Genomic DNA, 14898 nt, shown 5'->3' with positions numbered 1-14898 from the left:
TTTATTATTTATGTTAAGTAGTATCAATAGAAAATGTCAAAGTGTATTAAATTAAAGGTATTTTTACTACTATCATCTTATAGATTTACACTTAAATTGGAGATTTTAAGAGGGTATAAATATGCACACAAAAAAAGAATAGCCCTTTAAAAATATCTTATTCTCATAATGTTTTTAAATAGAGTTGATTAAATATTAAAATTTAAATATATAAATATATTTAATCTAGTTTTGAAGTATTTTTCTTAGATAAGGATAGTTTTTTTTTATCATTTTCTAGTAAATTACTAATTTGAAAGTAATTGAGAGATGTCATATGTTTTGAAAAGTATATATGTAATATTAATTTTTAGATGGGACGTACAAATAAATAACCTCAAACAGTTGTCATCCAACATCCAAAACGTTGGCGGTCAAAGAGAGCACTGTCTCTATTTGCATCTCTCAATAGAAACGAGAAGGTCAAATAAATAATAAGTTAACGGTGTAGAGCCAGCCGTCTTGGGTTTACTATTCCATGTTCTTAATTAACTTTTGTCAACCTTCTGAGCTTCCAACCCCCCTCCATCTCCGACGCGAAAAAAAAGAAAGACAATAATTTACGCGTGGACTTCGATAAGAGTTTTGAATCTCCCCACGTATTTATAAACATCGATCTCCATAATCTTCCCCTCTCAACTCCAACACCTATTTCTTCGCTCCAAGTTCTTGTAGCTGATCGCATCAATGGAGCAAGTAGAGATCCCAACTTACTTCCTTTGCCCCATCTCTCTCCAAATCATGAAGGATCCGGTGACCCTCTCCACTGGGATTACGTACGACCGGGAAAGCATCGAGCAGTGGCTCTTTGCCGGGAAGCACGGCACGTGCCCGGTCACGCGGCAGCCCTTGCCCGATGACGCCGAGCTCACCCCGAACCACACACTCCGCCGTCTGATCCAGGCGTGGTGCACCGTCAACGCATCGGACGGCATCGAGAGGTTCCCGACGCCGAAGCCGCCGGTCAACAAGACTCAGATCGCCCTTCTCCTGGACGAGGCCAAGAAGCCATTGACGCAGATGAGTTCTCTTCGAAAACTGCGCGTGATTATATCAGAGAGCGAGAGGAATAAGAGATGCGTCGAGTCCACTTCTGGCCTAGTTGACTTCTTAGCTTCCATCGTAGTTAAGAGCAGCTCATCAAGAGGGGATGAGATTGATGGAGAGTCTACTGCTGCATGCGATGAAGCACTCAACCTTCTCCATACTCTCCAAATATCTGAACAGGGCCTTCTAAATCTTATCAGCAAACACGGCAATTTTATCGAGTCGTTGACGACTATACTGCAACAATCGAGTTACCAGTCACGAGCCTATGCGATCTCACTGCTCAAGTCCTTAACCGGAGTAGTTGAAGCTTCCAAGTTGAGTAGCTTAGAGCAAGAGCTATTCGACGAGGTTGTTCAGGTGGTACGTGATCAAAACTCGTGCCATGCAACTAAGGCAGCGTTGCATGTACTAGCCGTGGTATGTCCACTGGGGAGGAATCGGATCAAGGCCGTCGGCGCCGGCGCCGTGCCGGTCCTCGTCGAGATGCTTCTAGAAGAATCCGAGAGGAGGGTGTGCGAATTGGCGCTCGTGGTGCTCGACCGGCTATGCGGGTGCGCCGAGGGGCGCGCGGAGCTCGTGAGGCACCCGGCTGGGATCGCGGTGGTGTCGAAGAAGATTTTCAGGGTCTCGGAGGCGGCCAGCGAGAGGGCGGTGAGGGTTCTGGCGTCGGTGTCGCGGTACGCGGCGACGGCGGGGGTTCTGCAGGAGATGGTGCAAGTCCGGGCGGTCTGCAAGCTGTGCTTGGTGGTGAGAGGGGAGTGTGGGGAGAAGACCAAGGAGAAGGCGAGGGAAATCCTTAGGTTGCATTCGAGTGTTTGGAGGAGTTCTCCTTGTTTGTCTCCTCAGTTCTTGGCTCTGTATCCTTCTAATTAAGTGATACAAAACAAGGACTTAGATTCGGATGAAACGACTAACGAGTGATCGATCATATCATATGCTGAGAGGATGTTCTGATTTAAGTTTTTAGTGTACATCACAATTCTTGATTCATTGGGGTATGAAATCATGCCCTGCTTATTTATACCAAAAGAAAAGCCAGCGTTCTACTTTTATAATCTAGAATAAAGGGAAACAATTTTCTTGACTTTATTTCAATGTAACTCTATACAGGGAAGGAGAACCTTTTTAGAGAGGTGTTTCGGGTGAAGTGGGACGAGCAAAGATTTAGCTGGCTCAATCGAGAATTGGAAGCAACTTGTGTTATTTCCAACTAATTCGACTCCTTCCCTGGCTAAATTATTTGTAAAGAATATTATGCAATGATAGTTTGTAGACCAAGCAAGACGGCCAGGTAATAATCCTTAAACGAATTGTAGAAAAAAAATAGGTCCAATCAGAACAGGACTTGGGGATCTTCTCAAAGCTCAGCCTCAAGACTTCGGGAGGTACTAATCCTTAAACGGACTCAGAGTTTGGCCGAGGCCAGCCCAACCTATGGGTAAGCCAGGAGTGGCTCTGGCACGATGTTTAGGCTGAGACCAGCCTTTGCCAGCCCATTTCTTGTGGGAAATGGAGGATGGCCTTGGTACATAATGTTATTTACAGAGTTAAATAAAAACAATATTGCGCAATATATCAAATTACAAATCCAGCAAGTTCATAATTACCTATTATCCCAAATCTACTACCTGCCAACATATTCTACATTCTGGAAGCCAGCCAAAGACATCCTGCTACCGGGACACTTCTCAAAATGTCGAGAAAAAACAACAGCTGTTAACTCACAAAACCAGTAGAAGCCAGAAATAGCTTCCAAAGAACACCAAACGTTCATCAGGTAGTGTACACAATTAGGATGGACACACTAATGTACAGTCTTCAGTTTTCCTGAAGAGCTTCCGAAGGCATGCAGCTACTTCCAAGTTCAGCCAAAAAGTTAAAACAGGTCACAGGAACGCCGGTCACGGCAGGCAAAACCCATCCCGCTCACAGCATCCCAGAAGAAAAAATTAAGTTTACCACTACCTCAGCGCAAGCAGTCAGAGTAACCAGTGGCAGGAATTGAAGATGGATGGAAGGTGTTGCTTGACAAACCCACAACTTTTGGCAGCATAGAATTTCCAAATGTTGGTTCTAGAAGATGCACCAGTGAAAGAAAGATCTCCATCCTTGTCACATCCCTGTTTGCCTGTGGCATATAGCATTCATGATTTAGAACATGTTAGGCACCATATGCTAGAAAATTCATAGCCTTCAAGACCTAGGAGGTATATGCCAATGAACTCCCAAGAGCTAATCATATATTCGATAAGGAATAAAAACATGAGCATTCTCCTGAATACTTCATGAGATAATCAAGAGATGAAGGAAATGTGGTGCTCTGAGAGGATATATATATATATATATATATATATATGCAATCAAGTGGGAATGTGTGATACATTATAACAAAATTTTATGGTTGTAGATTACCTCCACAACAAATCGTGCCCAGACTTTATCTTTCCGGACTTCCATCACTCCCTTTAAGATCGTCAACCCCAATCCTCTAATTTGGTCAGCTATTTCTAAGAAAAGGCCCCTCTCTTCACAGAGCATCTGAGAAAACAATAATTTATCTTGAATCACTTCTGTTGAGGAAAATTAAGATGCACATACCGAAAGGAGAAGAGAGCAAATCACTACCTCCACAAGCATTTGACGTGGAGAGTTCAGGTCCTCAACTATGATAGGACAAGCCATCGACTGAGTACCAACATCGAAGGCCCATGTCGCACCACCCTCAAAATTATCCTTCAAGAGCAGGTTTCCCTCCTTACTAATAATCTGCACATGTATGAAGCATCAACTTCAAATCTACATTGATTTGCCGAATCAAGATTTTTTTTTATTATAAAATATGTTTCCATGCAGACAGCACTTATCAAATTAATTTTGATTGCCATACATATGATACACAAATTAATATGAGCTAGAAGTCAGCTGAAATTTTTTAAATTAATTTACTGTTTCCAAATCTATAGTTGTGTAACTCTTCAGTTAGTGGGAACATAGTAACAACTTGCTCCAGTAAAAGAATTGGCAGATACTAGGTTTGCAACTGAAAGTTGTACTTGGATATAACAGCAGATTAAGCATATATTTATATGAAACCAGTAAAGAGGGGAATGACCAACACCAACCTGGTTGACCACAGAAGATGTGCAATATAACTTTTTGTGTGTATTATCAAATTAGAGTCTCTATGTCATTTGCAAAAACAATTTGCGGTGTTGCACAATGGCTCAAAGAATATACAGTGTGTGATTCTCAGCAGGCAGCAGGGGGTTTCCCCAAATTTTTGGTTTTCTAGTAGAAGAAACAAGGTCTAACACAAAGACCTTCCTAACTATAACATGCATTAAAACACACTATTCAGACCCAAAAAAAGAAGAAGAAAAACTAGGGATGCACCATGTACCTTTGGCTCCCCAGCTTCCTTCAATTTGTCTGCATGTTTTGTGACACTTTGCAGGAAAAGCATATGCTTGATGGTCTTCTCCAGTAAAGCATCAATGCTACACTGTTCCTCCAATATACATTTAACAGGAAAAAGGTTAGTACTCTTTAACCAAAGAAAAAAAAGCGAATTTTTTTTGCAAGTAAGCTTAAGGTTCAAGTAACAAGGACCACCTTTGCCCCATTAGGTACAATCCCACGAAGTTCCTTGACACGGTCTTGAATCATTTGCCGATCTTTGGGCCTCGGTCTGGGATTTTCTCCAGGTCTAGATCTCTTCCTATTTAACTTACCTACTTCATCAGCCCTTTTACTATGCCCAGCTGTTATACTATCTGATGCGACACTCTGACAATTTTCAACCCAAAGACTGATTTCAGATCTTTTACCTGTATATTTCTGGGAGCAACCTTCGATTTTATCCTCACTACATACAGACTTCACAGAACTTGAAGCAGGTGTTTCTCTTTTTATAGTTATAGGAGCCGCAGCCAAAGATCTGCCAACCATCTGCTTTGATGATGGTTCCCAGACATATGCAGGCAAGTTAGCATTGTCTAATGAACTACTGGTCCTTGTTGATGATGCATCACAAGATATATTATCAAACAGGTTCTGTTTGCCAGCTGAAGTTTGCTTAGAAACTATAGCGTCCAATAGTTGGTCTGGTTTACTTTCTGAAATTAACCCGCTAAAACTAATGTCTTCGTACAGCGCACCTATAAGCTGACCAATATCCTGCTGAGTTATGCAAGTAAATATGTCTGTACTCAACTCAATTGCATTTACTTTACTTGAATGTTCAAATGCATCATCAAATCTACCATCAAAGCTCCTGGATTTGCCTTGAAGAGCCAATGCATCAAACAGATCATTTTCTACCACAGCTTCTGAAGTTACTGGCAATTTCCATTCATCAACATGTAAGAGCCTATATGAATCACTAACTTCAGTATTGCTCTTATTTCCTGCAGAATTACCAGTCTCTGCAAAGACAGCATGATGAGAACTATTTTGCTGAATAGTATTTGTATTATTTGAGCAGCTAGTCTGCAAAGCACCACGTAGTGATTGGAAAAACAAGCTTTGCTGATCAGGTTCAGTGAATGGGACACCTAAAGCTTGAAACAAATCGTTATCTTGTTTCAGGTTTTCTGCAATGGACATGGTCTGAAACTTTTTGTTCACAGAGGTGGCATTGTTTGGAAAATAATCTACTGAAATTGCATTACTATTTATTGATCCATCTATTCTGTTCAGTGTATGAGGCATACTTGCACTATTGGAAACAGTACATTGACTATTGAGAATTTCCATTTTGTCGCCTGGATGTGAATGGCAACCTCCAAAATCATTTGCATTGGTTGTCAACTTACTTCTGTCCAAAAGAGAAAGAACATTAGAATCTTTGAGAGAACTAGGAAATCTGTGCCCATCAGATCCCAGCTGGACAGTTGTAGTGTCATCTAGGATAAATCCATTGTGTTTAGCAGAATCTTGTTTTCCATTGCCAGACAAAGGTAAGAGATGCTTTTTCACTAACATAGATCTACTGTGACATAAATCTGAGGTAAGAGTAGAGCTTGAATCATGTGGTAGTTCACCAATGGTTGAGCTCATCTCTGGATTGCAGATCCTTATTTGAGATCTCAAATGTTCACCTTCCAACTCATTATTTAGAAAATTAGGCCTATGATGCGGATGGATCATCTGTTGAGCGAATCCACTCAAAAGAATAGGAGAGCTTGAGCTAGTTTGTTGGATTAGTGGCACATCTAAGGCAATTCTGCCATATGACTGTGTGACAGCAAGACAAGATAGTTGGCTTGCAGATGATGAATTTGGAGATTCCAAGTGCTTATTATATCCATCACTTGTTAAAGACATGGACCTGTTTATTTCAGTAGTCATATTTCTTGTTTGGGAAACTATATTAGGCACTCCAAGTGAATTCTGTACTGAGACCTTCTGACTCAAATCTCTCAGAACTGTACCACGAAAAGGAACACCCACCTCACAACATAACTGTTCAAACAGACACTTTACGTGGTTTATAAACCTGATATCCTCCATAACCTGCACGTAGTCATCAAGAGAACTTTTATTTCTGTGTATATATGAGTCCAGTATAAGTGTAGAACCAACCAACAAAACCAGTGGAACATAAATCTTCATATGTCAAATATTATTTATAGCATCTAAAGAACTTCATCTGATGCAGATTAGCACAATATTTAACATAAAATACATGGTATAGGACTTCAAATAGCAGAGCTTAAATATTTAATGAATAGCGTTGGCAGTACATTCGAATAGAAGATGTAGCTTTAATTCTCAAGACTTCATATTGGTGACATGCAGAACTTACCATCTTGGTGGAACCAAGCTGTACAACACCATGTGGAAGCACAGGAATGATTGCAATCGTCTGTTATAAAAAATGACAACAACAACAGCAGCAGCAACAAATATACTTCAGACTAGGATAAGAATGCTGAAGAGAAGACACAACTAAAACTAGAAGGTTCTTTTTGATATAGCGAATATGGCAAAACTGTCTGACCTGTATGCCCGCCCAAAACTGCTGGTTCATCTCAGCCAATTCCTACATAACGGAAAAACAAGCTGAACAATTCAGCTACCAAAGTAAAATGCACAGATGCACAAGTTATCACAGGCATCCAGCAGTAAAAGCAAAAAAAGGTAGGTTGTCAGAGTCAGTGAAAATTATTAACCAAAAAAGAAAAATCAGTTGGACGCGTCAGAGATATTTAACATTGACAGATAAATGTCATACTAAGATTACCTGGTAAATTAGCGCACCTGATGATACAAATAAAACTATGATAATGCACAAGAAATTTGAAATTTATGATGAAATAAGAGTAGAGAGGATAATATGTGAAGTAGAAGTGTAGAACAACTACATTTCCCATTTTATAATAGACCTCTCCAATAATTAAGATCTATCTCAACCTACCATTCTCTCTAATGGAAAGAAGTAGAAATTTCCATCAACAAACATAAAGAGATGACAAAACCATAATAGCATACCTTGGTTACAGATCCATGGTCATGAAGAATCCACTGATGGTTCCCCATTAGAGCAGCTCGTCCAATTATCCTGCATAGTAAAATTGATAGCTGTTTTAACAAGAAATACTATGACTAGATAAGTAGACATAAGAGCCGAATAAGGCATACCCATCTCCCACAACATGGACTTGAGGTACCATTAAGTTGTTAACCAGTGTAGTCACTCTATCCTCCGCTCGGCATCCAAGCTCACCAACATGACCTTCACGAGAACTGCAAAGAGCAATCTTTTCCTTGAGAAGCAAATCCATAGCCTCAAACCCAGAGATGACTGGATCAGCAGACATTCTTTCACAATGTCCATCTCCCCATACTAATTGCCTGCCAAGTTTGCCAGCCAAATTAGGTGCCAACCTATAACCTTTGATCCACATCTAATTTGCCCAGAAATAAGTTCCATAAATGGATAAAATGTAAAAAAGGAAAGCTAATTTTACCAATAAGAGGAAAGCAACAAAGCAATTAATGTCATTAATGGCGTGGAAACAAACAAAGCGTAACTATCACTACAAATCGAGTACTGTTTCCGGAAAATTACAATGAATAAAGGCAGATTCCTTATGGTACCCGAACTACTAACAGTTTAATTAAAGAGAAGAAAGGATCAAACAAGAATCCTCCCATAAAAATCCCAGCCCCCCCTTTCCTCCAACATCCAAATAAAAAATTTCAACAAAAATTCAAATCGAGAAAATTTCAAATTTTGAGCTTACACTCGATTCCCGCTACGAATCGCCTTCCAGAAGACACCATACGACCATCCGATCTCTACGCAGAGCTGGCTCAACGCTTCCCTAAGCGGCGAACCCATCGATCCACTCGTCTTCTACCTCTAAACCTCGACGATACCCTAATCTAGCAGTAAAAGATTGTTTTTCTTAGACTTCTAGAGAGAGAGAGAGAGAAGCACAACCCTAGCTCCCACGGCAAGACGCCCTTCCCGCTTGCTGCGTCCTCAGCCCTCCGCCCCGCTTGCTCGCCGGCACCGCTCTTTCCACCGCGGCCCTCGAGTGACCCATCGACGAAACCCTGGGAGAGAGAGAGAAGGGAAAAAGGAGGAGACTGATTTATTTTTTCTAGAGAGGATTTTTATCAGGAAGGAGGAGGTCCTTTATTGGGACAATCTACGCCCAGCTGCGATCGCTCTTCCCATAGAGGACCGCCAGGCGCCATCATCACTCCCTCCAACGAGGGCCAAATTAAAATAGAAGAGTGGCAGATTCCAAATAACCCCCTGTCTTTTATTCTATTTGTCGCTCACCTCTGCATATACGCAATTTAGAAAAGCGACCCTCAGTTTTCCAAAAAGGGTCGAATGACTCTCACTTCGGTGTAGCCGTTTAGATCTGAGCCACGCATATTTAGAGCTCTCGAATATATATAATTAATATATTGGTATAATTGGTATATTAAACTTGATAGATAGCAAATGGATATAGGAGCAGATGTGGCATAATTTTGACTCAGCCTGATAACTCATCACGATAATTATATTTTTAATTAATCTAATTAGATTTAAATTAATCTATCTAACTCATTGAATAATCGAATTGTGTGCTCAAATTTATATCACTGACTTATTTTAACTTGTTTGACTCGTTTATTTATACGAGTCGAGTTAGGTCTCGACTCTAACGTGCTAACCCAGCGCGCGCCGCGCACGCACACACACACATATATATATATGCCTCTCAATCTCTCACGCTATTCTTCCTCATCCAACCACATCCCACTCCCATTCCTCCTCGCCTATTGTTGCACTCACCGGATCTCCTCTTCAACGATGACGAACCCCTCTTCCCCATCGAGACCAGTGTTCCCTTCACCAACCACAAGATCAAGCCTAATTTTGTTTTGTTAACACCACCCTTGGCAAGATCGAGCATATTCTCGCTTTGTTGACACCACAAGATCAAGCTTAAAGTGAATTTGACATGACCTAAACTTGCTTAACACAACTCGATTGCCGCCCCTTATATACGAGAAGCAATCAGACTAGGTTAGTCGGGTTTGAATCAAGTTAGAATAATGTCAACAGAAACATGACATGTTTCAAAGTCTAAACATAATTACGACCTATTTATTAAGCGAGTTAAAATTTTTAAACATAATAGAATATATTTATTAAACAAGTTACACATCTCATAATAAATTATCGGACATCATATGTTATTCAAATTTCGAATATAAACGAGGTTATTTGTGTTATAAACAAATTTCTTATAACCAGATTATTTATTGATAAACGAGTTATGCAAGTTATAATTAGAATATTAAGTAATACATAAAATTATTATGTCATAAAAAATTAGCGAGTCAATTATAAATAAATTAAACTGGTCAAGATAATAAATACGAATATTATCCATTTAATAATTAGCTTAGATGGATCGAATCGCATATTATTTGAATCTCATTATATTAATTTCCCCCCTCCTTCATATTCATGATCAATCTCGTCAAAAATTTCCACCCTATAGGCTACAGCACCATAAAGTTAAAAGAAGATATATATTTTATGAAAAGAAAAGGCTGGTCTTACAAAATATAACAATCAGGGGTTGAAGTGGCGAACATAGGAAAAAAATAAAAATATAAGGTGCTATTTGAAAATTTCCTCCGAAACGAGCGAGCGACAGTCGAAGGTCGAAGGTCGAAAGTCGAAAGTCGAAAGTCGAAAGTCGAAAGTCGAAAGTCGAAAGTCGAAAGAGTATCCGAGCACTCACATTGCTCAAATCAACCACCAGATTTGCGATATCTACTTTTCTACCACTATTTTTGTCGTCTTCTGCCTCTGAGGAGTAAAAGGTAAGAAAGTGATGTGCGCTTCTGAGTTGTGACACTGTTTGCGGGTATATTTACGAGGGAGCCACTGTATTTGGGTAAAAGTCAGCTTTTTAGTAGTTTATTCAACTTTCAAGCTGTTCTTTTAATGGAGGGGTTAGAATTTTTTAGCTCGTTTATAGGTAAAGCTGACAGTGCCGAAGGCTATTCTTTTTATATTATTATTATTATTATTATTGTTTTTTGGAGTTACCAAAATGGGTGGTGTAGTTCTGCAGTTTCTTTTGTCGAAGGTTGTGTTGCTTTTAATTTGTTTCATAACCTTTTTTTTAAGCTCCTTAAACCTTTAAATTGGCTCTTCAAATTAGTATTTAATAGTTATCTATCACAATAACTTGCTTGCTGGTCCTTTCAATAGTATTACGCCTCGTTTGAGTGTTATTTATAATTAATAAAGGCTTCTGCACCAACCGAAGGAGTACTTATTAATCTCTTAGAAAAAGTCTCTCTCTCTCTCTCTCTCTCTCTCTCTCTATATATATATATAACAAGAGAATTAGCATTCTAATTTGCAATTGTTTGCATCTTATAATGTTAAAGATGAAGTAATTAACCCACATTTTCCAAGGGGAAAAGCCCATACTTTAATGAATATTCTCAGGCCTGGCAGTTTTTATGCCATGGAGTAGATAGGCTTCTTTTAATGGTGGCCATCCGAAGTAACACGGTTTATCAAGTGTTTTTGGGGCCCAAGAATAGTGTACATTTTTATGCAACAGATAGCAAAAAGAGAAGGAGAAGAAGAAAACTGTAGCTTAGTTCACTATGGATAACAACGAATGGATGTAATGGAAGAGGAAGGCATATATGTGTCCATCACCCATAGGACCATACCACTCCCTTGAATCTAATAATGGTGGATGGACTTGGGAGTGGGCTGCCCATCATGCCTCATGATGTGATATAAGGGGAGAGAGATAGAGTGAGAGATCTTTGCCACTTCAACTATATACCTCAGTTCACACCAACCATATATTTGCCCTCTCATCAATAGAAGACAAATATAAATTGTGTGAGAATCTTGACCTTGTATGTTGTTAAGTAAAGATATTATATTCTCCCTATGTGACACAAAAGTCCGTTTATTTGATGATGATGATGATATGCCATGTCATTTTCTTATTGATCTAGCGAAAGCAAAGTTGATTAATTAGCCTATCGAATTACGTTTATGGATTTTTAGAAACTAAATTACTTTCACTAAGATTATTGGAGAGAGAGAGAGAGAGAGAGAGAGAGAGAGAGAGAGAGAGAGAGAGAGGGTTATCCTCTTCGGAAAATGGTTTTAGAAAAGAGTAAGATAAGGATGAGGATGGTATAAGAAGGACAAGCTAGGGGATAAATATCTCAAGTTCTCAACCCCTCGAAATGGATATATACCAAAGCCAAACTTGGAACTCCATAACTATAGCTCTTTATTCAAAGCCATAGAAATTCCAAATTAGGCTGCGTGGGTTTAGCGAAGCAATGCATGGTATTTTATTAGTGTTCGTACGTACGATCCCACTGGATTATTTTTTGTCCCATTTTACTGATGACTAAGAGCTAGGAGATGAGTTAACCCATTCTCGTGGGCGAACGTTGTCACATCCTTTTCATTTCTTTTTCTCGGTTGCACCAGTACTGCACGTGAAACATTATTAGCAATACATATAATAACGAAAATAGAAAACAAATAATAATACATACAATAACTAGTCTAATGTGGAAATCTAACCTGATCACAAAATATTCCATGGAGCCTTTTTCCAATATTCATTCGAGTTATAATTTCTGAGCCAATTTGAGGGACGCTCAATCCTCTCGTTCTCTTGGTAAGTCGTTAGAGTTTCTTTATCTTTATCGTCTAGTGAAAAATTTTAAAGTGAATATAGCAATAAAATCTTTAACTTGGAAGTTCTCTTGCTAGTTTGATTTTCATCTTGAGCTAGTCAGTCCACGGTGAAAATAGAAATCCTCCGACCTCACTCCCATTACATTTCATTTTCCTTCGTTTTTATAATTTCTAATCTAATTTCTTTGTAAATTCTCGCCTTTAATCTCACTTGACCCTCTCTAAAAATTAATCCAGACTACGCTCCTGATAATTAGGTGGTAAGCACATATTATGCATTTGGTTGACAGTAATAAAGAAAGAAGTAGAATGGTTAATATTTACTTTAGATAGGTCAATCTTGAGGTCAAACGAATATATATATATTAAAAAAAGAGAGAGGAAATTAATCGTCAATATAATAGTAATCAGGAAACCACTGTTAACCTACGTTATTATGATCACGAATAATTAATTGAAACGCGAAGCACAACCCAGCCATCCTAATTTGACAAAGTTTTTTAATTAGGTGTAAAGTGCATTTGGCACACCTCGTGTCTGTACGTTCACCTCCATGTGTTAGGGAAAAACAAAAGTTAATTGATGTGGGGTTTAGTTGACACAAAATAATTAAGGGAAATTTTAAAATAAAACCCTACATTATTTTTACCAACACATTGTCTTTTAGAATTCTATAATCTGCCCCTATTTTCCCCATATTTTTCATATGACACAAATATTCGGTTCTTTTTATAGAATAAGGTAGAATAATTAGATGTAAAGAAGAGGTTTTTTTATTTAATAGGTAAGCTAGGGTAGGGTATGGCTTAATCTTAGAAATTTTTAAACGATGTTTTAGTAATTTAACTAATAGAGAGATTAGCGGCAGTTAATCAAAATAGTAGAATGCTATATAAAAATTATTGGAGAAAAGGAGATTGATTACAAAATCATCAAGTGTTGATTAAAATAATATAATTATATAGAGTGTTATTTAAAATATTTCTAATAATTGATTTGGGATAGGGCATCATTTTATTGACCAATTATGAGTAACTCTTATGGTATAAAATTTTCTTTTATTCTTTTATTTTATTTTATGGATAGTAAGTCTGAATGCTAATTATACTAGATAAAAAGTTAATTCTTCCTGATATATATAATGAAATAGACACGACTGAGGACAATTGAATGACATTTGATGATCGAACTTGATGACTTCTTTGTGTTGATCTCTTTTCTTTTTCCTGCTTGGTTTAATCAGGAAGAGAATATAAGGTGGACCTAGTTGACATTATTTTTTGTGACTAATTTCAATGATAAGCCCCTTATTACAACTTATTTGTTCCCCTGAGATGATAAGAAGAAAAAAAATTTATTTAATTCGTAGGGATGGCAATCGAGTACTTTGGGGACAAGGTAGAAACTGAGACTTCTGATGGCAATAACAAATCCTTTGAAGGCTACAAGACTGTTCTCAACTCAAAAGCCATTGAAGACTCTCTTGTAAGTACCTCCATGCATGACCTTCTAATAATTAATTTATATTAATTACTATTTCTGGTGACAAATATTAATTGTACGTACGTAGGTAAATAATGCAAGATGGGAACCGGGTCGTGGTCGATTTAAGTTTGCTCATCCATGGAAGCAGTACACCAAGATAGGAGCTTTGTCTCGTCAATGTGACTATTCTATGGAGGTCCTTCATGTTTTCGTCACCAAGGCCAATTCTCAGGTGAATTAGATTTGAATTATATAGGCGAAGGGTTTTATACGACAGATAGATTTGATAGCTAGAATTCGAAGTCGAGAACCTCCAACAATTTTAGTCTTTTAAATTCTGACACCGCAGATTCCAACGGAACTCGAACTGAGATGCAGATCCGATCATTCACCATGCATGGAGCTTTGCATAGCATCCAGCAAGGTATTAAGAGGACTGGCATCATCAATTCTATCAATGACTACACGTTCTACTGCTAACTATGGACACATGGCTGTGGCCACCTTGGCTTCTGAGCAACTAAAGACGTCTCTTTTAGATACTTGTTTTCTATCAAGAGTTGTGCATGAAGCCACTGTTATTTCTCTTCTTGTCGAGATAGTTGAATGCGTAAAGCAAATCATGGCTTCTGTTGAAGAGCTTGCAGTATTAGCCCAGTTCAAGAGTGTCTCAGAGAGCAACGGTTAGCCCAGTCGTTGATGTCGAAGCTCCTCATGTTGCTATTGCTATGGATGGTCAGTAAAAGCTACGAGGTTGTTGTTGCCCAATGATTTGGTATGTTTCATGTGCATTTAGTGTTTCTTATCAACAAGGAACTTGTTTACTGTCTCTGTAAACCAAGCAAAGATACCAAATAATTGAATGCCAAGTATCTATTTGGGAGCTAATTCTTTGCATTGTTGCTACTTTTATCTTTGTTCCTTAAAATATTCAACGTGAAATTTTTGGCCAACTCTCTTTCCATTAATATCTATATATCTGCGTTGCATAAGCGTCTCTTTAAAATTAATTTGCTGCATCAGATGTAATGTGGTAGAAAACACAACTCAGACAATGAATATTGATAAAGAAATTAAATGAGTTAGACCTTACTATATTATACATGTTGTTA

General features: G+C 38.4%; 3 protein-coding genes across 4 annotated transcripts; 2 read left to right on the top strand and 1 right to left on the bottom strand.

Moving 5' to 3' along the window:
• The first annotated feature begins 679 nt into the window (after positions 1-679).
• On the top strand, positions 680-2173 carry LOC140792313 (E3 ubiquitin-protein ligase PUB23-like). Its single transcript, XM_073143233.1, has one exon. The coding sequence runs from the start codon at positions 727-729 to the stop codon at positions 1960-1962; it is 1236 nt and encodes a 411-aa protein (XP_072999334.1). The 5' UTR covers positions 680-726; the 3' UTR covers positions 1963-2173.
• A 463-nt stretch (positions 2174-2636) lies between these two features.
• LOC140792311 (transcription factor LHW-like) lies at positions 2637-8819 on the bottom strand. Of its 2 annotated transcripts, none has more exons than XM_073143230.1 (10): positions 8337-8819; positions 7732-7944; positions 7582-7651; positions 7091-7132; positions 6896-6955; positions 4702-6603; positions 4490-4591; positions 3715-3855; positions 3502-3627; positions 2637-3217 (listed from the first exon to the last, which is right to left on the bottom strand). In XM_073143230.1, the coding sequence occupies exons 1-10, from the start codon at positions 8432-8434 to the stop codon at positions 3056-3058; spliced, it is 2916 nt and encodes a 971-aa protein (XP_072999331.1). In that variant the 5' UTR covers positions 8435-8819; the 3' UTR covers positions 2637-3055. The 2 variants fall into 2 exon arrangements, with proteins under 2 accessions (XP_072999331.1, XP_072999332.1); XM_073143231.1 differs by having other exon boundaries at positions 8537-8797.
• Positions 8820-13672: 4853 nt separating this feature from the next.
• LOC140792159 (aluminum-activated malate transporter 1-like) lies at positions 13673-14474 on the top strand. The gene is made up of 3 exons (XM_073142999.1): positions 13673-13786; positions 13872-14018; positions 14136-14474. Exons 1-3 carry the CDS (start codon positions 13673-13675, stop codon positions 14472-14474), a joined length of 600 nt encoding a protein of 199 aa, XP_072999100.1.
• Positions 14475-14898: the final 424 nt, after the last annotated feature.

This window comes from Typha latifolia, chromosome 7 (genome assembly GCF_019914945.1).
Source record: "Typha latifolia isolate L0001 chromosome 7, TyphaL0001v2, whole genome shotgun sequence".
Lineage (NCBI taxonomy): Eukaryota > Viridiplantae > Streptophyta > Magnoliopsida > Poales > Typhaceae > Typha > Typha latifolia.
This window is presented reverse-complemented; position numbering and strand designations above follow the sequence as displayed.

Bases quoted from the DNA above. Each gene is read 5' to 3' on its own strand.
- LOC140792313 (XM_073143233.1), top strand. From the start codon at position 727: ATGGAGCAAGTAGAGATCCCAACTTACTTCCTTTGCCCCATCTCTCTC.
- LOC140792311 (XM_073143230.1), bottom strand. From the start codon at position 8,434: ATGGGTTCGCCGCTTAGGGAAGCGTTGAGCCAGCTCTGCGTAGAGATC. The intron at 7,945-8,336 runs GTAAGCTCAAAA...CAAACTTGGCAG, and splicing joins ATTCGTAGCGGGAATCGAGT to GCAATTAGTATGGGGAGATG. The intron at 4,592-4,701 runs GTGGTCCTTGTT...TTGGAGGAACAG, and splicing joins TTGTACCTAATGGGGCAAAG to TGTAGCATTGATGCTTTACT.
- LOC140792159 (XM_073142999.1), top strand. From the start codon at position 13,673: ATGGCAATCGAGTACTTTGGGGACAAGGTAGAAACTGAGACTTCTGAT. The intron at 13,787-13,871 runs GTAAGTACCTCC...GTACGTACGTAG, and splicing joins AAGCCATTGAAGACTCTCTT to GTAAATAATGCAAGATGGGA. The intron at 14,019-14,135 runs GTGAATTAGATT...CTGACACCGCAG, and splicing joins TCACCAAGGCCAATTCTCAG to ATTCCAACGGAACTCGAACT.